The sequence below is a fragment of the Anabrus simplex genome, chromosome 10, assembly GCF_040414725.1.
Source record: "Anabrus simplex isolate iqAnaSimp1 chromosome 10, ASM4041472v1, whole genome shotgun sequence".
NCBI lineage: Eukaryota > Metazoa > Arthropoda > Insecta > Orthoptera > Tettigoniidae > Anabrus > Anabrus simplex.
Window position 1 is genome coordinate 9,002,926 of NC_090274.1, and position 23,905 is coordinate 9,026,830.

The window sequence follows — 23,905 nt, forward strand, 5'->3', positions numbered from 1 at the left end:
CCGCCCCCTGCTACATAATCACACACTAAGTAAGATGTCGATGAAGTGGCCCCGAGACTAGAAAATCAGCAGTTTATATACCCTCGTGGAACATTCGAGACCTTTCAAGAATGAGTACACACACCCCCCTCAACTTTATTGGATAGCTTAAAGCAACATATCCATATCGGAGAAGACATATGTTATTGGTCAAAAATGAATTAGAGAAATTCGGGATTGGCTAAATTCAAAACAAGCGGGTAGAAATGATTAATGTTGCCAACCCACAAACCACAGAACAAAATTTAGTAAGGTCAAAAACTTATGAACACAAAACTTCTTCAAGAAGGTTCATTCCTTTGCAACAGAGTGCGTAATCCTAGTTTTTTCTCTGTAGAGACATCTAGAAGAGAATGTCCACACTTCTTGATACGGAATAAACAAACACAAATCAAAATAGACACAGTTCAGAACACTTCAAAATTTACAGTAGAGACATCTTCCGAGAAACCTTTGATTTAATACAGATTTTAAAGTTCAGAGTTTCTCCTGTAGAGAGGTTTCAACTGGCGCAATATTTGAATTCGCGGCGTGGAGGTGTACCGCCCGGTACAATTATTATTATTATTATTATTATTATTATTATTATTATTATTATTATTATTATTATTATTATTATTATTATTATTATTATTATACCTTGAACATTTCACTTCTTGTAACGTGTAAAGCAGTAGCAGTTATAAAGAACATAACGGAACGGTTCATCTGAGTCCATGGTTTCGCTTTCGGCCTTCCGGCATGTGGTATTGGAATGAACGAAACAAATGAACGAATCATTTTACTGAATCGGTTCTTCTAAAAGAATCAGATTCCCCATCTCTAGTGGAGTGGAACAGACCAGTGCTTTGAAAACCACTAGACAAGAAGAACGTCTGTGTCCGTTCTCCAGAGAACCAAAGGATGGCCTTGGTTCAAACAGCATCCTGCTGGCACCAGAATGACGTGACCCGTGATACTGCACATGATTTATATCGCTCAGATAACACTTCTCATCCCGGTTGTTGTTTCAAGCCGACAGCACCAATAGCGTCTCTTCCACGAGCTTAAAAATATCTAATACTGTCGGGGTTAGAAAAAGATTTGACCTAGAAGAGGCTTGCGACAGCTAAGCGAATTTAGTGTCTCGTTGTCAACTCACGCTTCCAAATTCTGAGCACCAGAGGTTATCCTTCATAGCCGACTCGTTCGAGGTTCCTCTTAAAACAATAATCATCCCCTTATTAGTGTTAATAGAGGATGGTCGGCTGGTTGTACCTCCTTGTAAAGTAATAATTACCACCACCATTTCCCCTTCTCGTAGCATCTTACAGGAGGCAACAGATACTGTGAATTAATGATATATGTCCATGGAGTGAGTGGGGCTCTGAATCACCTGGGGCCTGCTCACCCTTCCAGGTCTTTGCCTCCACTCACAGTTCGAGTAAGGCTATCTAGAAGTTCTTACTTCCTGGTGACAAAGAATTGACTTTTGCCCCGCGCCACGTGAGCACGTGTGTCGAGGACATCACGTACGGGCGTGAAATTATGCACGCAAGTGTTGCATGACAGCATCAACAACAGTCAGATATGATGAGGAAATTGAGACAGGCAAGCAAATATTTGTAGTGCCGGGGACACCGACTGCTTATCGCGGGGACGTGAACTTTATGGAACCGACAGAGGAAGCCGGACTTATTGCCCTGTTATATTTGGGGTTTATCGCGGAAAATCCTTAAAATCTCGGCATAAACTCTGCTAGTCCGCCTCTGTGGAGCAGTGGTCAGTGTGATTAGCTGCCAGGCCCAGAGACCTGATCTCGATTCCCGGCTCTGCTACGAAATATGAAAAGTAGTACGAGGGCTGCAACGGGGTCAACTGAGTAGATTCCCACCTCTGCCATCCTCGAAGTGGTTTTCCATTTCTCCTCCAGGCAAATGGTACCTAACTTAAGGCTACGGTCGCTTTCTTCCCTCTTCCAGTCTTATCATCCCCTCACAAGGTTCCTGTACAGCATAGCAGGTGAGGCCGTCTGGGTGAGGTACTGGTCCTCTAGCCCAGTTGTATCCCCGACCCAAAGTCTCACGCTTCAGGACGCTGCCCTTGAGGTGGTAGAGCTGGGATCCCTCGCTGAGTCCGAGGGAAAAACCAACCCTGGAGAAAAAATAGATTAAGAAAGAAAGAAATTAACTTTGCTCTTGACAGAAACTACGTCTTACGGTTTTCACATAAATATGTCTTAGAACTGAGGAGTCGTCCGAAAATGTCTGTAACAAAATGTTTTGCGGAAGTGTAACCTAGCAACCGTGCGGGCTTTGGTGTAAGTATGAATGGATGGCCATGACCGAAAGACATATTTATGATTATTTGATTTTTTCCATAGGGAAATTTGATACCATTGTAACCATGACAACCACTGGGGTCGGTAGCGCCATCTTCTCACTGTGCGCTTCCTTCTGTAATTAAGAGCTTGAGGACATCTCGTGTCAAGTGAACTCCGTTCTACTCCTCAGTCAAGAATTAAAATCCTTGAACTGGCCGGAAAACGAACTCAGGACGTTGGAATAAGTGACAGACAAGCTACCTCTACACTACAGGGCTGAATAATAATAATAATTGTACCGGGTGGTACACCTCCACGCCGCTAATTTAAATGCGCGCCAGTTAAAACTCCTCTGCTGGAGGAAGTCTGAACTTTATTGACGGTATTAATTTTCTACCTTCTCAGAAGATGTCACTACCTGTAAATTTTGGAGTTTTAGAACTGTGTCACTTTTGATGTGTTTTTGTTTCGCTTGAAGTAAGAAGTGTGAACTTTCTCTTCTAGAGGACACTACTGAAGATCTACAATAGTGCAACCTAGTGCGGAGTCAAAGAACTATTTTTTTGGAGAAAATTTAATTTCAAGAGTTTGTTCTTTGTTAAATTTCTTTCTGTCATTGTTTAAGTTGGCAATATTTACCCCTTTCTTCCCCTTGTTATGAATGTATCCAATCCCGAATTTCTTCTATTAATTTCTGACCAATCTGGTGTATCTTCCCTCAACTTGAATCTGTTGCGGGGTCCTACCCAATAAAGAGTTTGTGGGAGGGTGTTTTCTTTCCCCTAACGCCTAGAACCTTCCGCGAGAGGATATAAACTGCTGATTTTCGGGTCTCCGGGCCACTTCTGTTGCATCTTTCAGTGTGTTAAGTACATAGCAGGGGGCGGGAAGCGCCTCTTTCTTCTCCAGCCGTTCAACACAAGGTAATGGCCGATTAATATCTTCTTTCTTTGCTAGCTCAGCAGTTTAACTTTCGGGGCGGGTTCTAAGCGTTCAACCATGTAACCTTTTCCTAAAATGTAACTACTCTTTTCATATATTCTCTTTTAAAACGACATATCGGGATAGAGAGTGCTTAACCCTCTCGAGCTCCCACTCACATCGTCCTGAGGTGAACTTATTTTTCTCAACCAATTCTTCCGTAATGTAATGTAAATTGCTATTAAGTCACCTCTGTAGTATGGGATTAGCCCTTGTATTAACGGCCTAGTGCCAAGTAGGTCTTAAGCAAAGTGTATTAGGAGTGCAAGTTCGCCTCCTCTCAAATTGTATTTTAGAGGTCATGTATTAACTTTCTTGTCATTTAACAGACCTCAGTAGGTTGGGTATTTTGCCCCTGTGTATATGTCCTTTGAGGACGGCTTAAAGGTGGAGTTCGGAGTGGCCTATGATAGGCTTGTATTTTAGGGGGAAGTTGCCCTTTTTGAAAATTGTGTTTCTGCCTCAAGGAGGCTTTTGGATGTAATTGGAAGCAGATGTTTCTGGCATGTTTGGGGGTTTTCGGCCCCTTTGTTGTATGGTGTTCATTGTAAGGTTGGGCTCATTGCTCAAGGATTATGTTTTTGACTTTTGAAGCCCCAAATGGGGTACCTATGTAAATGTATTTGTCAATCGTGTTTCGGCTACTAAGTACCTGTTCTATTTCTTGTTATCTAATTTTGAAAAGAAAATATAACCTTGTTAAATTTTAAAATTAATTTCACTTTAGTAGCTTGAGACCCCTTCACCACCCAGCACCTTCTTTCATGCATAACTACCACCAAAACACGGTAACAATAATAATAATAATAATAATAATAATAATAATAATAATATACATTAAATTGACGGCGATTCCCTTTACTAGTAACTCTGTATGCTTAGACCATCTCTTATGCAAAGAGCTGAAAGTTGGGACAAGAGAAATGTGCATCAGGCAACACACCTCAAGCAAAAGCGCTTGTTGAGTGCGTAAACAATTTACGAATGGAATTGTTTGTGTATCTCCAATCAAAGCCAAACTGCTGCCAAAAGAAAATGTATTTTTTAATTTTATGGATTTATTAAGGAGGGAAATTTTTTCCCAAAGCAATTTCCTGTAGTTCAGACTATTTATAAAGTAACTATAGTTTCTGAAGTTTAGATTTTCATCCGATTCCACAACTATCTAATGACACTTATTTTTGATGTGTTTTGAGAATGTTTAAGTAATATATTGAATAAAAGAAGTAAGTAGGCATATTAGTGTTATTTTGAATACTGAGTCCTGTAGTTCATCATTTATTCGACGTATTATCGTGATAAGTGAACCTACAAAGTTTCTCTGTATATGAGCTTCGAAGATTGAATGCTCTACTACCCATAAACTGAACTGAGGACGCAAATGTATAGATCACCAGGAGGATGCGATGACGACATCTACCTGCCACTGGTTGAACTGATCGCTGTCAAAGTGCACGTTATTCTGTGTAGATTATCGCCATATTTAAACAATGGTACTTCCCTAATTATTCTGGTATTTTAATGGCAGGGGGTGCAGTTTTTGTAGTATTTGTTATTAATTTCCATTACAAATTTTTTCTTTTTCTTTCGTTCTTTTTTTTACCGGGCGAGTTGGCCGTGCTATCAGGGGCACGCAGCTGTGAACTTGCATCCGGGAGATAATTAGTTCGAACCCCACTGTCGTCAGACCTGAAGATGGTTTTCCGTGGTTTCCCATTTTCCTACTAGGCAAATGCTGGCCGCTTCCTTCCGACTCCTAGTCCTTTCCTATCCCATCGTCGCCATATCTGTGTCGGTGCGACGTAGAGCCAATTGTAAAAAAAAAAAAAAAAAAAAAAAAAACCTGTCTTTCTTGTTTCTTTCTTTTGAGTTTTTGAGTTCACAGTTTACATTTTCTGAATTTGATAAACATACTTTTAACATATTTTTCATACGTTAGATACTGATGACAGCAATACGTCTGTCAGCTGGTATCGCACTCCCACCCATTTACATGGCATAAAGTTAACCACACTTCTACATTTTCCGTTCCTTCTTTATTTACTTCCAACCTGAGTAATAGTTTTTCACTATATATTTCGCAAAATCTACGGAATTGTTGGAGAACATCTACGGTATTACATGTTATAAACTTCATATTGGTCCGTAGTGGAATTTTAGTATGAAACTCAACTAACAAGTTTTTTAAAAAGCAAGTGACTTGTTGAACGCTTTTTTCCTGAATAATTGTATATGCAGTAGTTGTAATTCTTCATTCTTCACAAAGTCATTAAGATAACTTTCAAGACAAGAGATCAAGTGGATTTCATGTGAAACGAACAAGATATGTCGCATGCTCCAAGACTCAAAGATTCATAGTTTTTAAAGCCTTTTTTCTGTGAAACCTGTACTTTGTGTGTATTTTAATCTTGAACTCTGAACATTGCTGAAGATGAACGAAACATGTACCGTTTTTAAATAGATTAATGATCTTTTAGTGTAAGAATAATCAAATATTATTAAAGTGGTGAAAAGGTGGACTTTTAAACTTGTTAGATGAGGTTTTTTTTTTTACAAACATCTATGGGTTTTCGCAGCAAAGTGGTGGTACTCATTTGGGTGTAGACTGTAAGAACTTGTAGTTCCGAGTAGTGAGGAGGCTGGAGTGTCGGATGATTGATGGTGATCAAACACTCTATGAGATAAGGTGATAAGGGTGCGGCCTTGTCCCAGCCCAGGTATGTGAACGTTAACTACTGGCACTCAGACCAGCGTCTGTAGGTTTGGGAGTTCGTGACAACAATGCCCGGGGTAACTCGGACTTGAAAGTGAAATGAGAGACACGTTAGATGTTGTTAGTGTCATCAGTCCATAGAGGGGTTTGGTGCAGATACCTTGGTCTACCGCTTACACTTCCCTCAAAAACCAACTTAAAATGAACCCTATCATTGTATCACTTATTCTGGTCAAATTTAGCCAAATCGATCTCATCTCACCAGTTCGATTCAGAATCTCTTTATTCATAATTCGACCTATCCATCTCACCTTCAGCATTCTTCCATAACACCACATTTCTTTCAGAGCTAGTTATCGTCCATGTTTCACTTCCACACAGTGCTATGCTCGAGACGAAAGTCTTCAAAAGCGTCTCTCTGATTCCTGCTAGTCTGCATTTTATGTCCTCCTTACTTCTGCCATCGTTAGTTATTTTACTACCTAAGTAACAATATTCATCCACTTACTTTAAGACTTCATCTCCTAACCTAATATTTCCTGCATCACCTGCCTTCGGTCGACTGCACTCCATTACTTTTGTTTTGGACTTAATTTATTTATATCCAAGACTGTGCCCACACCATTTCTCCAGGTCTTTTGTAGACTCAGAGAAAATAATATCATCGACTCTATACCAACATTGAAAAGGAGAGGGGACATTCTGCAGCCTTGCATCACCCCTTTCTGGATTGCGGCTCTCCTAAAGGGGGAGGCGGGCCTCTTAGACGATGACCCAGTCTCTCAGGCCGGGAGATTTGTTACGCTGAAGGAGATGCTCGGAGAAGGTGAGGGGGTTGGCGGCCGGCATTCGCCTTAATGCAGGAGAATGGAAAACCACGGAAAACCATTCTCAGGACAGCAGACGGTTGGGGCCAGCCCTGTCCCGTCTCCCGAATACAGAGGCGTAGAGCCACCGTTAGAGGTGACCTTAACCGATATTTGAGAATATCGGTGACAAGCATATCTGTGTCACAAAAATATTTGTGACATTTATCTGTTGTTCAATCACAGGAAGCACGAGCATATGATTATCGTCACGGTCACTCTTTGGTCGCGGGTGGCCAATATGGAAATACGTCTAGTTGATATGATGACAAAGTCGGGTTGTACTTTTCGTAAGATTCAGAACATTAGAAGTGGGAAACATTTATAATTTGAAGTATTAATAATGCAGAGGGAAAAGGTTGTTAACATGGTGCGCAATAAATTAAAAAGCGGAACGTGATTACCCGTGTCGTGTCTCCGAGATACCAATTATTAATGAAGGTTTAAAAATAATATGAACTTAATACAAAGATCCCTCCCATACACAGTGCTTTGAGCAAACTTGTCCACCTCAAATAACTCGGGAACGGTTAAAGATATTGAAGTTTTGTTTTCACGTTCACTATTGGTACCGAAGGGCTAATAAAGTTTCAAGACGTTCATATTTTCTGAGATCATGGTACTAACTTCGCTTTTTTAAACGGCACCACACTATTTTGTACTCATAGCCTTAAATCTAGAAATATTAGAAATTCAGCACCGTGATTATTTTGAAAATCGGACAAGTAATTCTCGAAAAAATAGTATTCAAAGTAACTGTTCGATTCGCGCTACGTATGAAACACAAGCTAGTTGTTGACTATAGAGTTGCTAGATAGGTATTCTCTCTACTGTGCTCGTAAATACACTATGATAAGGTAACTACTAAATGAAAAACGGATATAGACCTTGAGCAACAGCAGATAAAATAGCTCTGTGAACGTGATCCAAGGAGACAACTTAAACGATATTTTGTCACAGATACTTCCATGACGGCGTATCTGATATATCGGTGACAAAGTAACAGGCTCTGATTTATCGACCATCTCTAGCCAGGGTAGAGTCGAGGCCACTTCTCTACTCGGTTGGCCGGTCAGAGTGCACAGCTGTTGGACCTTGGACTAGCCGTGGCTGCTTATGGGCAGAGACCCACTCTGTATCTGCTCAACGGTTATGTTATGAGCTTTGCATAAACATTAGGAGTATGGCCTATTAGAACGCCTTGAATTTGTGTTACTCTCGCTACAACACCGAAGAACGGGCTAATCGACACTTCATAATAATCAAATTAGTTTATATTCTGATCTTTTATTTTCTAAAAATCCGCGAACTAGTGAAAAGTACTGAGTGAGACCTGTGGCATTGTATGTATGTTCAGTCTTCAGCCCTAAGGCTGGTTGGATCCTCAACAGCTCCGCCATCAGCTGTCATAGATGGCCTAGGCATCACTGAAGAGGCGTACTAGGGAAATGAGGAGCGAGGTAGTTTCCCGTTGCTTTCCTCACCGAGCCAGAAGTTGCAATTACATATCAGTCTGCCAAGCGCACTGAAATGCATGCACCAACCGACCCTATGAGCAACATTTCGATACCATTTATAGCAGGGACCGGCTGCAGAAGGAATGGCATTATTAGCATCACTCATACCTCAGTCACTTTCGTTATCGTGAAAGCCAAGGGTAAGACACAGACAGATCAATGAAAGTAATAAAATTACTCTAGCCCATACCAGAAGACATAGTAAACACTACTAGGTCCTGCCAGCAAAGGCATTCTAGTGGGGAATTGTCCTGTCAGTCTGTGTTTATAAGATAGTATTTCTGTTTCTACTTTTCTGAATATAAACTTGATGCTGTTTTTCTTACACCTCACAGGACAAATAATAGCTTATGTGGGTTCATTTTTTTTTAATTTTTGTCCGTAGAGGAATTTTTATGAAATTCGGTATTAAGTTAGTAACGATGGGATCTTAGCTATACTTTGTTCAGAAAATTCAACAAGAGGAAGTTTCCAAGCGGGGTCTTAAACATAAAACTCCCGAGGAAAATTGCCCATGGGAAAGTTGATTTAGAATATTACTTATCAGTGGCGGTGTTGTGAAAATTTCATTACAAAAGCCGATAACAGACTCCGTGACTGCAGGTGTGTTACTAAACGAGGTGGTAGTGATTATTGTTTTAAGAGGAAGTACAACTGGGCAACCATCCTCTATTAACACTAATCAGAGAGAGAAAATGGAAGGGGTCGGACACTTCGAAAAATGTAGATATCGTCCAAAAAGGAGAAGGGGGCATGAAGTGCGTAAAAATGAAAGCGCTCTAATTCCGTCGAGGTCGGAAAAGAACAAGAATTCACGAAAGGAGGTGGGATGGGATAGATGAAAGTGAGGAGCCTCACACAAGTAAGTGGAATTAATGGCCGGACTCACCTAGAGCAACCAAGGTTGCCAACCTTCGTTCCCAATTTGAGAGTACTTCATACGTAGATAATGCCTTTATTTGTGACGAAATTAGGGCTCGCGGCCCTCTCTTCCACTAGAACAGTATACAGTACATCACATATAGGTCTATAGCAATAACCATAGTGTCCGCCTCAGTGGTGTAGCTGCTATCCTCGGAGACCGGGATTCGATTCCCTCCTCAGCCATCCTCGAAGTGGTTTTCCGTAGTTTCCCACTTCTCCTCCAGGAAAATGCCGGGATGGTACATAACTTAAGGCCACAGCCACTTCCTTATCTATCCCTTCCAATCTTCTCATCCCGCCACAAGGCCCCTGATCAGCATAGCAGGTGAGGTTGAGGTACTGGTCCTCCTCCCGAGTTGTATCCCCGACCCAAAGGCTCACACTCCAGGACACTGCCCCTGAGGTGATAGAGGTGGGATCCCTCGCTGAGTCCGAGGGAAAAACCAACCCTGGAGCGTAAACAGATTAAGAAAGAAATTACGATAATAATAATAATAATAATAATAATAATAATAATAATAATAATAATAATGTCCGCCTCTGTGGTGTAGTGGTTAGCGTGATTAGCTGCCACCCCCGGAGGCCCGGGTTCGATTCCCGGCTCTGCCACGAAATTTGAAAAGTGGTACGAGGGCTGGAACGGGGTCCACTCAGCCTCGGGAGGTCAACTGAGTAGAGGTGGGTTCGATTCCCACCTCAGCCATCCTGGAAGTGGTTTTCCGTGGTTTCCCACTTCTCCTCCAGGCGAATGCCGGGATGGTACCTAACTTAAGGCCACGGCCGCTTCCTTCCCTCTTCCTTGCCTATCCCTTCCAATCTTCCCATCCCTCCACAAGGCCCCTGTTCAGCATAGCAGGTGAGGCCGCCTGGGCGAAGTACTGGTCATACTCCCCAGTTGTATCCCCCGACCAAGAGTCTGAAGCTCCAGGACACTGCCCTTGTGGCGGTAGAGGTGGGATCCCTCGCTAAGTCCGAGGGAAAAACCGAACCTGGAGGGTAAACAGATGATGATGATGATGATAATAATAATAATAATAATAATAATAATAATAATAATAATAATAATAATAATAGTAGAATCCTTTATTTTAAAATAAGTAATAACTAAAGTAGACTTAAATGAAGTAGGTACACTAATCAGCAAGGCACTTACGATTAGCGATGAGAGGGAATGTGCGCAAGTAAAGAATTCCATGACCTGGGCGCAGAGATTATGAAGGAGCGGTTGTAAACGGCAGTGTGGTTTGCGTGTTGCGGCAAGAGGGGTGCCAGATCTTGTTTGATGGTTATACAGGACGAGGGGTAAGAAAACATTCCTGTGTATTAGTATGGGGCTCCGTCAATGTATGGTCGCCTACCACCTACAGGGGAGGGGAGCGGGGGACAAATGGCTGAGTTTAAACACCAAATGTGTTACTTGCGATCTTAGAATCCACGGCTACCTTATACCAGGGTCGAGCTTCAGTAAACCCACGATGAAGTGAACGAATGCGGTTATCCTAACATCACCAGCCCGGTAACACCTCTATTGATTGCCAGACCTTGCAGCTCCGTGACGTCATACCTCCTGCACCTTTTCAATCAGCGAGTATTTACACACCACTTTCCAAGTACAAGGACGAATACAGGACTGTACAAGAGAAATTGCACTTTTCATAGCCATGACTTCATTCCTTAACGATAAACGAGTTCATACACTAGGAGCGTTCATCAATCTGCCAGTCATCATCCAGCGCTGCCACCTAGTGTGTTCTTAAATGATTTCAAAGAACCTGGAAAATGTATCAAACATTTCCCTAGTTATTTCCCTGTTCAGTCCCGACTAGAAATTAAATATCTTCCGAGTTTGTTTACTATGTCTTCTGGTATAGGCTAGAGCAATTTTGTTACTTCCATTGATCTGTCTCAGTCTCATCCTTGGCTTTGACAATATGAAAGTGACTGAGGTATGAGCGATGCTAGTAATGCCATTCCTTATGCAACCAGTCCCTGTTGGTGTATGCATTTCAGTGGGCTTGGCGGACTGAAATGTAATAGCAACTTCTGGCTCGGTAAGGAAAGCAACGGGAAACTACCTCACTCCTCATTTTTTCTAGTATGCATCTTCAGTGATGCTTAGGCCATCTATGACAGCTGACGGCGGAGCTGTTGAGGATCCAACCAGCCTTTGGGTTGAAGACTGAACAACAATTCACTTAAGTATCAAACAATACGAGAGAAGAGATTATTTTCTTTCTTCATACATAAACAAATATTTCCCCGATTTGTCCCCTATGTTCCTTCCTCATAACATTCTGATTAAATACTTTACATCAAGTAATGTAACATTTTAAATGAAAATTCGTTTGGGTTCTCTGTTTATTTATTTCTTAATCTGTTTACTCTCCAGGGTAGGTTTTCGCTCGGACTCAGCGAGGGTCCCCACTTCTACCGCCTCAAGGGCAGTGTCCTCGAGCGTGAGACTTTGGGTCAGGGATATAACTGGGGAGGAGGACCAGTACCTCGCCCAGGCGGCCTCACTTGCTATGATGAACAGGAACCTTGGTGGAGGATCGGAAGATTGGAAGGGATAGACAAGGATCAGGGAAGGAAGCGGCCGTGGCCTTAAGTTAGGTACCATCCCGGCATTTCCCTGGAGGAGAAGTGGGAAAGCACGGAAATCCACTTCGAGGATGGCTGAGTGGATCCAGTTTTAGCCCTCGTACCACTTTACAAATTTCGTGGCAGAGCCGGGAATTCAACCCGGGACTCGGACGTGGCAGTTAATCACACCAAACACTACACCACAGAGGCGGACATTTATTTATTTATTTATTTATTTATTTATTTATTTATTTATTTATTTATTTAATTATAATTAGAGATTTAGCTGGCCGGTTTGATTACTTTAAAATGGCACTGGCTACACCACTTGAACTTCAGGTGCGAGTCAAGAGTTCCCCGCACCTTTACTAGCCGCACACAGGAGCAGCGAAACGGAAGCGAGTTTTAAAGTCTAAGCTCGTTTTTTAAAACTTTTTACATAAGTTAGGTAGAGTAATTGATCAGTTGGGTGACTGTGACCAGCTGGTCAAGGACAGGAGAACCTGTTGCAAATAACCTTGGTTCACAACCAGGTTAAGATCAAGCTGCTATGATTCACTCACCTGTTACCCTGAGCTTGTGTAATGCTGCCAGTGCTCAAGGGCTGTCTACCCTCGTCACTCTCTAACCACTCTTCTCTATCTAAATATAGAAAATAACATGTCCTGACTGATTCATCATCACCGAGCCAAAACTACTGGACGTAAAGAAATGAAAATTTGGGGATATATTGATAGGTAGGTGCTCAGTAAGGAAGAATTCTTGGATATTCCGTCGCTAAGGGAATAAGAAGGGGAGTGAATTGTTTAAGGGGATACACGGAACCGCCTATCTCGCCAATGTTAAATTTTTCGTTTTCCTCAGGATCTAATAAAGTTATGATAACTTAACATATTAAGACAGCCGTTATTTGATTGGGTTTCAGGTGAGTCAGAAAATAACCTTTTTAAAGTGTCAAATGTCAAAGACTATCGCTAAAATAAAGAAATCCCTCCGTTTTAAAATGTGAATCAATATAAGAAAGTTTGATGGTGAAAATTACACAGCTCTGTGATGAAATGGCGTATGGCTTTTAGTGCCGGGAGTGTCTGAGGACAAGTTCGGCTTGCCAGATGCAGGTCTTTTGATTTGACACCCATAAGCGACCTGCGCGTCGTGATGAGGATGAAATGATGATGAAGACGACACACACGCCCAGCCCCCTCATCAGCGGAATTAAGCAATTATGGTTAAAATTCCCGACCCTATCGGAACCCCTGTAACCAAAGGCCAGCACGTTAACCTCTTAGCTATGGAGCCGGACTGAGAAACTGAGAAAACTGCACTTAAAACTTTTCTCACATGTGTTCATATCTCATTGCATCCCTGTCCCTGAGCCATTCCTTCAGCTTGTCATAGTCTCTCTCGGTCCAACTTCTTCATGGCATTCACACAATTCCTTCCTACTTTTAGTCCTAACTCATGTAATACATGACATTTGGCAATGTTACCTTTATTAAAATTGCACACTGTATCCAGAAATCCAAATCTTAATATTTTATGCCCAGAAAAAGTGTCTTTAGGAATGCGAGACCATATAACATTGTTTACCGATTCATTGGAGTTTCGACTTTTACCATGAAGATAGAAACTTTTCGAGGTAGGACATATCTCTAAAAAAAGGGTTTATTTCCTTCATACAGGCAAGAGGAAGATGTGTGTGTTTGGAAAGGACACAGGTAATTCTTTCTTCTTTTGCTATTAAATATGTGCACCAGTTATGGCAATGTAATTCATTTCGTTTTCACTGGCATTGCTGGCAATTTTCTTATTGCTAGCGCATGTTTAAATTAAATTTATGGCAATTTCTAATGATTAATTATCATGATTGTATTATACATAATTTTAAAGGGCAGATTCATAAAAAATAAAAACAAAAAATATAACGATTTTGACAATTTTAATCGTTCAGTATGCCCTTAAATGTCTGTTAGGTCATCAGCCCAGAGGCTGGTTGGATCCTCAAATAGCACCACCAAAGGTTATGCGGTTATAAGGAAACCGCAAAAACCAATGGCAGCACCAAAATGAGGCGTACTAGGCAAGACGAGGAGTGAGGTAGTTTGCCATTGCTTTCCTCACTGGGTCAGAAAGTGCTATTGCAGCACGACTGACCCTATGAGCAACACCTTTCATAACACTCAGATGCACTAGTCGTGCTCTGAATGTCATTACTCAGCACCACCCATACCGCAGCAGCTTCCATATTGTCACAGCCATGGATGAGACTGGGACTTCGGTGGAAGCCACACTTTGCTCTGGCCTGTGCCAAGAGATGGATACAAAAGTACTGTATCCACCAAGAAATGGCAGCAGGCAACTGCCCTTAAATGAGTACATCTAAATCTCGAAAACTTAACAGTTTACAGATGTGGTATTTGGAATCCTTTAAAAATAAAGAAACGCGTATTTTTTGCTTTCGAAAAATCCGCTTAAGGGGGGCTGAAAAGAAATGAAAAAAGGAATTGAATCAAATTTAAGATGATACTTATATCTCAAAAACTGAAGATGTTACAGACGTGCAAATTGGTATTTGGAACTTCTTTTAAAAAATTAAAGAAACACGAAAGCCTATTTTATTATTTTCGACTTGAGAGAGGACATGTTTCTCACATGTACAGTTCTGTGTCGCATGGTCATCTTAGCCCTAAAAGGCAATACCACAAACGTGGTTTACAAAGAGGTTCTGGGGTAAGTGAAACTCAATTTTTCGGTGAGTTTTTACATTTTAGGAAATTTTCAGATTATGTCTTAGTGCTGTACGGAGGAACGATTACTTCTATCAAATTACGAAATCCATGCGAGCGAAGCCGCGTGAAATTGTTCGTTTATAGATAGATAGATAGATAGATAGATAGATAGATAGATAGATAGATAGATAGATAGATAGATAGATAGATAGATTATGGCCAGCCCCGTTGTGCTGGGGTCCTTTGGTTCTAATACGGTTCTTGAGACGCGAGTCGGTGGTGATGGTAATTAATATTATTGTCGTTTTAGCGCATACGTTATCGTACAGCGAACTTTTATTAAATTTAGAAATGAAGAGTTTAGAACATCAAAGGCAGAAATATGAGGTAAGGTTCCTTTACAGAATAATAAATTCGCAAATTGGTAATCCTAGAATTTCCAAGTGCCTCGCGCAGCTTCAGGATTTCTTTTAACACTTTTCAAATAAAAATTTAGAACATCTGCCAATAAAAATCCACCACATTATAGACTATGCACTGTCTGTAAGAGGGTATCTCGGGAAAATAATGCTCCTGGTTTCACCACACATGAGAGTACTTTTAAAAGAATTCATGGCTGGCATGCACAGATGACAGTTATGATACGACACTGTACGTACAGTATATTAAACTATGCTGGAACAATGACTTGTATGCCCACGCCCATAATGACAAGTTAGATTAATTATATTAGATTAGATTTTTGTTATGCCTGTTGCTCACGGTCAAATTTAAGTTTTATAAAACCTTTTATAAACCTTTTCGTAAAATAGGACATGTTCTATTCCTTAAAATTAATTTTATGAAACGAACCAATCAGCGAAGCTGACATCACGATGATACTAGCGCTACGTCGTGAGAAGATTGTGAAGCTCGATTGTAAACAAACACTTCTTTCTAAAATGGCAGGATCCGGGTGGACTAAGGAAGCTGTTAGTGTTTTACTGACGAATACCAGAAATATCCTTGTTTGTACGAAGTTAAAACGCCACTTCACCACAACAGAAATGCAAGAAGAGGGCCAGAAAACACAATCGCCGAATTCTTATATGAATGCTGGTCTTCTAACCTCAACTAATTTTTGACCAAGGACAGCAATCCTCTACCTTCTTCTCTTCTTTTGATCCAAACTGACTCCAGCATTTCCTGGCATTTCTTTTCTTCCTTTTTACCACTGTACAACATATAAGTGCAGCTAAAGCAGCAAGTTTTGCTTTGTTTGTTGGAGCCATACTCTCAAACACACTGTAAATTGAACAGCTCATTCTTGGTTTAAAATTTTATCGATAGATGGCAGCACATGCACATCCTAGTTCAGGAGTGAGTTCATAGATGGCCATCTTGATGCTTCAACGGATTTTATAAAATAATTTTACCGTGAGCAACACAACTTGTTTTCACCAAATTTTTATAAAATTAATTGTACAACAAATTTTACGAAACATTTTTCCGTGAAACTAGGCAATATTGCGTAATCATTATTTGAAATTTAACTTTGTGTCACAAAAAAAATGTTGCTGTAATTGCGATGGAAATCCTGTAGAAAGTAATAAATTAATTTAAATTAAAACCGATAAAGTTGGTAGTGATTATTGTTTTAAGAGGAAGTGCAACTAGGCAATCACCCGCTATTAACACTAATCAGAGAGAAAAAATGGAAGGGATCGACACTTCGAAAAATGAAAGTATTGACTAAAGATAAGAGCCACGAAAGGCGTGGAAATGAAAGACCTCGTAGGCCTCCGTACGTAAAACCGCCCGGGTCGGAAAAGAACAAGAGTTGACCAAGGGAGGTAGGATAAGATAGGTGAACGTGAGGAGCCTGGCACAAGTGGAATTCATGCCAGGGCTCAGCTAAGGGCCGTGTAGTCGCCAACCCACGTTCGACTACATCCATATCATAACAACTTGTCCCGATCGTCAGAGGGCTGTCACATACAGCGCACATAATAGTGACTACAAAGTAGGTTTTGTGTGTTGTGTGTCAGGTTTTTTTCGGATACTCGTCGCGCTAATTCTTTCCGCAACTTTGAGCTCATGCTGTACAAATGGGGAAACTACGGAAAACAATCTTCACGGCTGCCGATGGTGCGTTTCGAACCTACGATCTCCAGGATACAAGCTACATCTGTATGACCCGTACAACTCATTCGGTTACACCGTACTGTAGCACTTGCTCGTAGGGTAGCAAGTCATTTCCATCGAAAGCGATATTCTTACCTGTAGGCAAGCAGTGCTCATGTTCAGCCACATTTGTGTAATGTTTAGGAAGACGACAGCTCACTAACGTTTGGCATGCGCACCGACCAATTTCATTGGTTGCGACAAGCAAAGAGTTGCCTGGAAGATACTTCTATTTCCATCTTCGAACAAATATTGCAACTTTAAACGATGTTTAGCTAAACACCGGCTGAACATGGTTTATGCAATGGAAGATCGTGATCGATTTAGACATTGTCTAAGACTTAAAACTAGTCATCGTTTCTGCAATCGGCTCTTATTTCCTTGTTTCAGGAACTGCCACTGTCTCCATTGTTACCGCTCCAGTAACGTGGTATTTTCTTGTTTCAGGAACTGCCACTGCCTCCATTGTTACCGCTCCAGTAACGTGCTATTTTCTTGTTTCAGGAACTGCCACAGTCTCCATTGTTACCGCTCCAGTAACGTGGTATTTTCTTGTTTCAGGAACTGCCACAGTCTCCATTGTTACCGCTCCAGTAACGTGGTATTTTCTTGTTCCAGGAACTTCTGTGCTGCAAGCGATGGCGTCCAGAGTCTGCAGTGTCGCCACCTCGCTCTTCGTGTGTCTCTTCATCCTCATTCACTTGGCACGATGTGACGCGAGAGCTACACATTCACACTGCGCTCCAGCCTGCCACTGCTACCAAGTGGATGGTCTACGCGCTGCCAACTGTTCGAGTCTGCACAACATCTCCGACATCGCCCATTCCGTGGAAGTGCTGCGAGTGGAGGAGTTCGGTGATCACTTGTCACTGAAGGACGGCCTCTTCTCACCCCTCGTTAACCTCAAACGTCTCTATCTCAGCCACTTGGGGCTACATAAGGTGTACCCTGCAGCGTTCTCGGGGCTGCGCCAGCTACAAGTGTTAGATCTCTCACATAACCGCTTCGCCGTCCCGTCAGAGCTCGCCAAGGCAGTCAATCAACTGCCCAAACTCGAACGGTTTCTCTTGCGAGGAAATCCCTTGGGGAAAGTGCCATTCCTGACGTCGAAACAACTCGCGTTTCTTGACCTAGGATCGTGTAAAATAAGTAACATTTCTGACAGTTCCTTGAAGAATCTCAGCGGTCTGAAGCACTTAAAACTGGATAATAACCGATTAACAGTTATCAAACCGAAATGGTTCCCTCAGTCGATCGTGTCCTTAGACTTGAGCAACAATTATATAAGACACTTCTCAAGACACGAGTTTCACAATCTTTCTCACTTAGAACATGTCGAAATTTCTGGAAACCCAATCCATTGCACATGTGAAACTTTAAAAATTCGATACGATTTCATTATGAACAACGTCGTGCTTTGCGTGTATCCCAAAGAGTACAGAGGTGTGGATCTCTTCAGCCTCAAAAAGAGAGATTTCTGCCCCAAGACTGACAGTGACAACCGTATCAGACGCCATATACCAGATGATGAGCAAGAGTACGAAGACGAAGATGATTATTATAACGATGAAGAAGGCGATGAAGAAAAAACCTCTGGAGAAGATGTTCACGGAACAGAACAGGGAAACGAAGGTTCGGCTAAATCCGATGTCAGCAAACCCGTAGAACCCGAAGACGTTCACACTCATAGCTCGGAACATGTTCAAGATGCTCCACCCTTGGGAGTTGATAGTCCTTCGCGTGATGAAGACAAGGAACAGCAACAAGACACAGATACATTTCCGGCGAGTGAAGAGGACAAGGAAATGGGAGAAAGTCCGTTAGCCGATGAGTCAACACTTGACTCCGAGGGTGACGAAGATAAAGAAAACACTGACAACGAAGAAGAAAACCACGAAGCAGAGAGTGTAGTAAGTGATTTGTCAAATAAGGACGAACACGTGGATTTGGCGCCGCATACCTCTGGGGACGACGGAGATAAACACGAAGAAGACACTGATAACTCTCCAGTAAATGAAGATGAAAAAGATGACGGAGAGAGTGTGATAGAGGACAGCAAGAACAAGGACGTTGACGCGGCATCGCATGCCTCTGAGGCTGACGTAGATAAAGACGGAGAAGACACGGATAACTCTCCAATAAATGAAGATGAAAAAGATGACGGAGAGAGTGTAATAGAGGATAGCAAGAACAAGGACGTTGACGCGGCATCGCATGCCTCTGAGGCTGACGTAGATAAAGACGGAGAAGACACGGATAACTCTCCAGTAAATAGAGACGACAACAATTCTCCGGCAAGTAAAGAAGAAACTGATGAAGCAGAGGATACGTCAGTTAAGAACGATCACATTCATGCGGCAGCACCTTCCACTGCGGATGACGGAGATAAGGATGAAGAAAACACGGATAACTCTCCTGTAAATAGAGACGACAACAATTCTCCAGCAAGTAAAGAAGAAACCGTTGAAGCAGAGAACGTGTTAGATGATACTTCAGTTAAGAACGATCAAGTGGATTTGGCACCGGATGCCTCTGAGGCTGACGGAGATAAAGACGGAGAAGACGCGGATAGCTCTCCAGCAAACGAAAATGAAAAAGATGACGGAGAGAGTGTGGTAGAAGACAACAAGAACCAACACACTGATGCGGCACTGCACGCTTCTGAGGGTGTCGTTACTAAGGAGGAAGAAGACAGCAATGATTCTCAAGCAAGTGTAGAAGAAGCAGATGATATGGTAGATGATAAGTCAAATAAGCACCAACACGGTTCTGCAGATGACGGAAATAAAGACGAAGAAGAAGACACCGATAACTCTCCTGCAAGTGAAGAGGTGAAAGAGATGGTAGGGGGTGCTTTAGATGATACGTCGTCAAAGAACGAACACGTTGATACGGCGCCACACAGTTCTGAGGATACAGATAACTCTCCAGCTAACGAAGAAGGAAACGAAGAGGCAGAAAGTGTGTTAGATGACACGTCAGCCAAGAACCAACACGTTGATGCGGCGGGTGAGGAAAATAAGGAGGACGAAGACACGGGAGACGAAAAGGAGGAAGCAGTCAATGTGTCAGAGAATATCGCGGTAGCAGAAAAAGAGGAAGACGCGACAAATAATGAAGAAATCAAGCATGAGCAGGTAGTCAGCACTTTGGACGAGTCCTCACCTCAAAATAAAGATCAGGATATTCCATCCCACGTTTCCGGGGGCGATTCGTTGGAAGAAACGAGTGAGGAAAATAAAGAAGACGGCGCCGAGGGTAGAGATGAAATGAAAGAGTCGCATGATGAAATAAAAAATGAGGATAATATGGAAAGCGAGCACCACAAAGAAGAAGAGGGTATCAGTGAGGTGGATGTTCCCTCACTGCTAGAGGAACACGCATCACATGCAACCGTGAGCGAAAATGAACCCAAGGAAACGGGTGAAGAAGTGGATGATAGTTTGAATGAGCTATCGAAGGAAGACGTCGCTGGAAACGCGTTTGAATCTTCAGGAGAAGTAGAAAAAGAAGGCCAGGAAGAGTCGGAGAAACATACGAACAATGACAATGAGGAGACTCATATATTGTTATCTCCGGCCGGTGACACTCGGAATGAAACCTCCGATGTGCACCACGCAGACCATTCATCTCGAATGGAGGTGTTTGGCAGTGATGAAGACCAAGTCGAATACGACACCGAGGTTGACGAGCTCCACGACATTTCTTCAAACGAGCACAAGCCTCAAGACAGTGAGGATGAAGATCACGAGGGAAACACAGACACTGAAGTAGACCAGCTACACAACATCAAAGATCAGGACAACGATGATAGAGGAGTAGAAGACAACGTTGATGACGAGGAAGAACAGGTATTGCATGAACATCATGAGGTAGACGCGAGTGAAAGAAATGAAACGCATACGACAACTTCATCAGAAGACGAAAAGGAATTTGATGAACTCATGAAATGGAATGCAGAAAGCAGTGGCTCTGTGGAATCTCAGGAAGAAGGAGAATACGAGGAAGAGATTGAGAATCACAATCAATTTTTTGGTCTTCCTCCGACTTCGGAAAACGCAACGGAGCCATCTGTTGTAGACGCGGTGGAGAGTCCCAGTAACGAAACTCACTTTGCAAGTGAGAGGAACGAGACGGCCATCTTCATGGAATATGAAGAATCCAAAGCAGCGTATGATTTAAGTGAGGAGCTTGAAGATATCAGTGGGAAACATGACTACATGTTTGAAGAAATAGAAGGTTCCGGAGTCCACGAAGACTCAACGCCTATTCTTCTCGAAGGTTCTGGGTTTGAAGAGTCTGTGACCGAATCATCGACGGAGGATACGTCAGAGAGCTCTGGATATGCTCCTCTGTCTATTGGCGTGCATTCAGTTATTCATACTTCAAATCAAGCACAGAATGACACCGAGACCAAAGTTGTGGATGACTTGGAGAGAACTACAGTGAGTGCAGTTGCTGACAACTCTCTTGAACTTGAAGAGGAAAGTTCTGGACATGGTTCCTTCGATGAGATCCCTATTATTCCACCCGTTGAACCACACGACCACGACTCGGATGTGACAACTGAGAAAGAACCCGTTGTCGAAGAAGAGATAGTTCCTCGAGTTAATGTGAACGTCGTAGAAGGTGCTGGTCCTCATCTCGTTCAAACAACCACTCATCAACCAGAAATGGAAGAGAGTTCAACGCACAAAGCAGCTGAAGTGGAGATAGAGGGTGGAAGCGGTGCAAATGAAACGCATGGCGACATAAAACAGGAGTCGGGTGTGGAACAAGAGGCAGCCCAGGATTCTGCGAGCAATTCCGCTGGATCTTACATCGTGTTAGGTGTCATCATGTGTATTATAGTGATCCTTCTAGGCTATGCGGTCATCAGAAGTCATCAGAAACGGAAACGTTCCCCCAGGAAGGATGTTGAAAACCCCGGGCGGGAACTGCAAGACGTGAGCAAGCCGTTGATAGACAGCAAGCCACCACCGGGCAAGGAGGAACCAGTGGACGAGACGCGAGAACCTCTCATGTCCAAGGAGAAAGAAGCGGCGTTGAGCAGCGAACTGCCAGACAAGGAGCCCCTGAAGAATGGCGATCTGAATCACGTCCCCGAGGTCGTGGTGGAGAAACAGCCTCTCACGGAGACGGATTCTCCTGCACCTGCGCAGAACAAGGATGCTAATGGGACAGCCAAGAAGCCTGAGCCAAATGGTACTCTGACCGCTCCTCTAGTCAACGGGAACGGTGTGGCGGCGCCAGTGTCTCCGAGTTCGGGCCGCGTCAAAGTGGTCGCTAAGGAGTTACCAGACTCGGTGGCCAAGAGGCCAATCCTCATTGTAAACCGAGGAACAGATCCTACAGTCTGAGAGACTCGCTCGACCTGCAGTTTTCCTCTTGTAACAGATATACGCCACTCTGGCCTTCATCTCCAAACCACATGATAGAAGACAATTGTTTTGGTCGAAACCCTTATTTGGAACACTAGTTTGTTGAATGTCGGTAGTTTTAACTATAATACTAGCCCTTTTTAGGGAAGTAAGAGCTATGTACGGCAAATGCGTAGGGAAGTCGAAAAGTAAGTCTTCCTGATGTTTTCTTCGGTGAACAGGTAAAGACGGATGAAAGTAAAGAACTGACCTTTATTTCGGCGGCTCTCTTTATCTTGTAAACATAATTACAAAGTTAGTTGTCTCTGCTTTCCGATTCAGAATTACTGTTCAGTTTCTCTAGGTTCTTCTGTAGATCAGAAGCAGAGTGTTGGTTTCAGGTTTCCAATATTGTAGAGGTTTGGGGTTTTTTTGAAGCGCGCGGAATAAAAGTCCATTCGACACTCCATGTCGGAACGTAAAAATATTTCTGGTATTACATACGGTTTTCAACCGATAAAATTAATTCAAATCTCGGCAACAGGTCGCCCAAGAGAAATCCAGTTTACTCTTCCACCTGGTAGTGTAAAATGGAAATTCGAAATTGACGCGCACGCAGCTTAGATGGCGCCAAATGAAAATGCCTGTAAATGGAATCCGAGGCCGTGCGGCTGTTATTACTAGTATAATAATCACTTTCTCTACGTAATAGAGAAAATTCTGCTCTGAATGTTGATAGGGTAAAAAGTGTTCTTGCCTGCAGAAAAACGGATCACTATTCAGACCTCCTCCCGTGACCACTCGTTCAGAAACTTCGCCATTTTGCAACTGTCACTGAATCAAGCGTCTGGTTTACCAACTGCACGCAATTTATTGGTGTGACTATCTTCTATCAGCTACAAGCTGTGTTTCTTTGGATGAAACAGGGAAACTTACTTCTTGACCTACCTTCGTATTTCTCCCCCTACAAAAAAAGTGGAACTGATTTGAAGGTTCCCGTTGTTTTAAAAACAAATGCCTTGCAAATTTTGAAACACAGGCCTTTTTGTTTAAATATTGTCGAGCGGAAATGAATTACTTTAGCTAACGTAGTTGTATCAACTACGGGACGTGTATACGGTTGTTAGGTTATTTTCAGTGGCGATGCAGTATTTAGCTTTTGATTATATTTATATACAAATGAAACATTTTTTATGTAAAAAAACCTATGATGAAAAAGAAATAATTTAATCAGTGGCAACGAAAATCTCGTATGGAAAACTGCAGATCTTGTTTTTTTTTTTAATTTCTAAAGCCGGCTGATAGAGCGAGACAATAAGTTGACATGTCGCTCCTCACTTAAGGGTACCTGAATGTGAAATCCGAACGTTTTAAGGCCCATTTTGAACCTTCATATCTCTGACATCAACTAGGGAAAAACCGCTCTATTACTATATTCTTTTAGTGCAAGTTAACAGTACTACTAGGTACAATGAAGACACAATTGTTTCCAAAAAAGTATACTTCCTATTAAAATGGGCTTTCAAAAAAAATATTTCCTTCAAAATGTTGAAGGTGTTTAGTGCCATAGGAAACTTTTAATATGTTTGCAAGTCTTCCCTGTACCTTCTACCTAGTTAGAGAATTGTATTCAGTTTTTGATTTCTCTGGAACGTATAGTTCCTGAGCAAAGTGTGTCAGGTGACAGCTGAAATTAACTTCTGTTGCAACAAGAAGCAAATGGTATAT

The 23,905-nt window shown here is 42.2% G+C and overlaps 1 protein-coding gene across 1 annotated transcript in view; it reads left to right on the forward strand.

The window, feature by feature from the left end:
* LOC136882183 (dentin sialophosphoprotein) overlaps nt 1–23,570 on the forward strand; it is a 137,935-nt gene extending 114,365 nt beyond the window's left edge. The window contains exon 2 of the mRNA XM_067154736.2: nt 17,436–23,570. Coding sequence (XP_067010837.2) covers nt 17,456–22,177 — 4,722 coding nt within the window. The 5' untranslated portion in view covers nt 17,436–17,455 and the 3' untranslated portion in view covers nt 22,178–23,570. The remainder of the gene's footprint in view (nt 1–17,435) is intronic.
* The last annotated feature ends 335 nt before the right edge of the window (nt 23,571–23,905 follow it).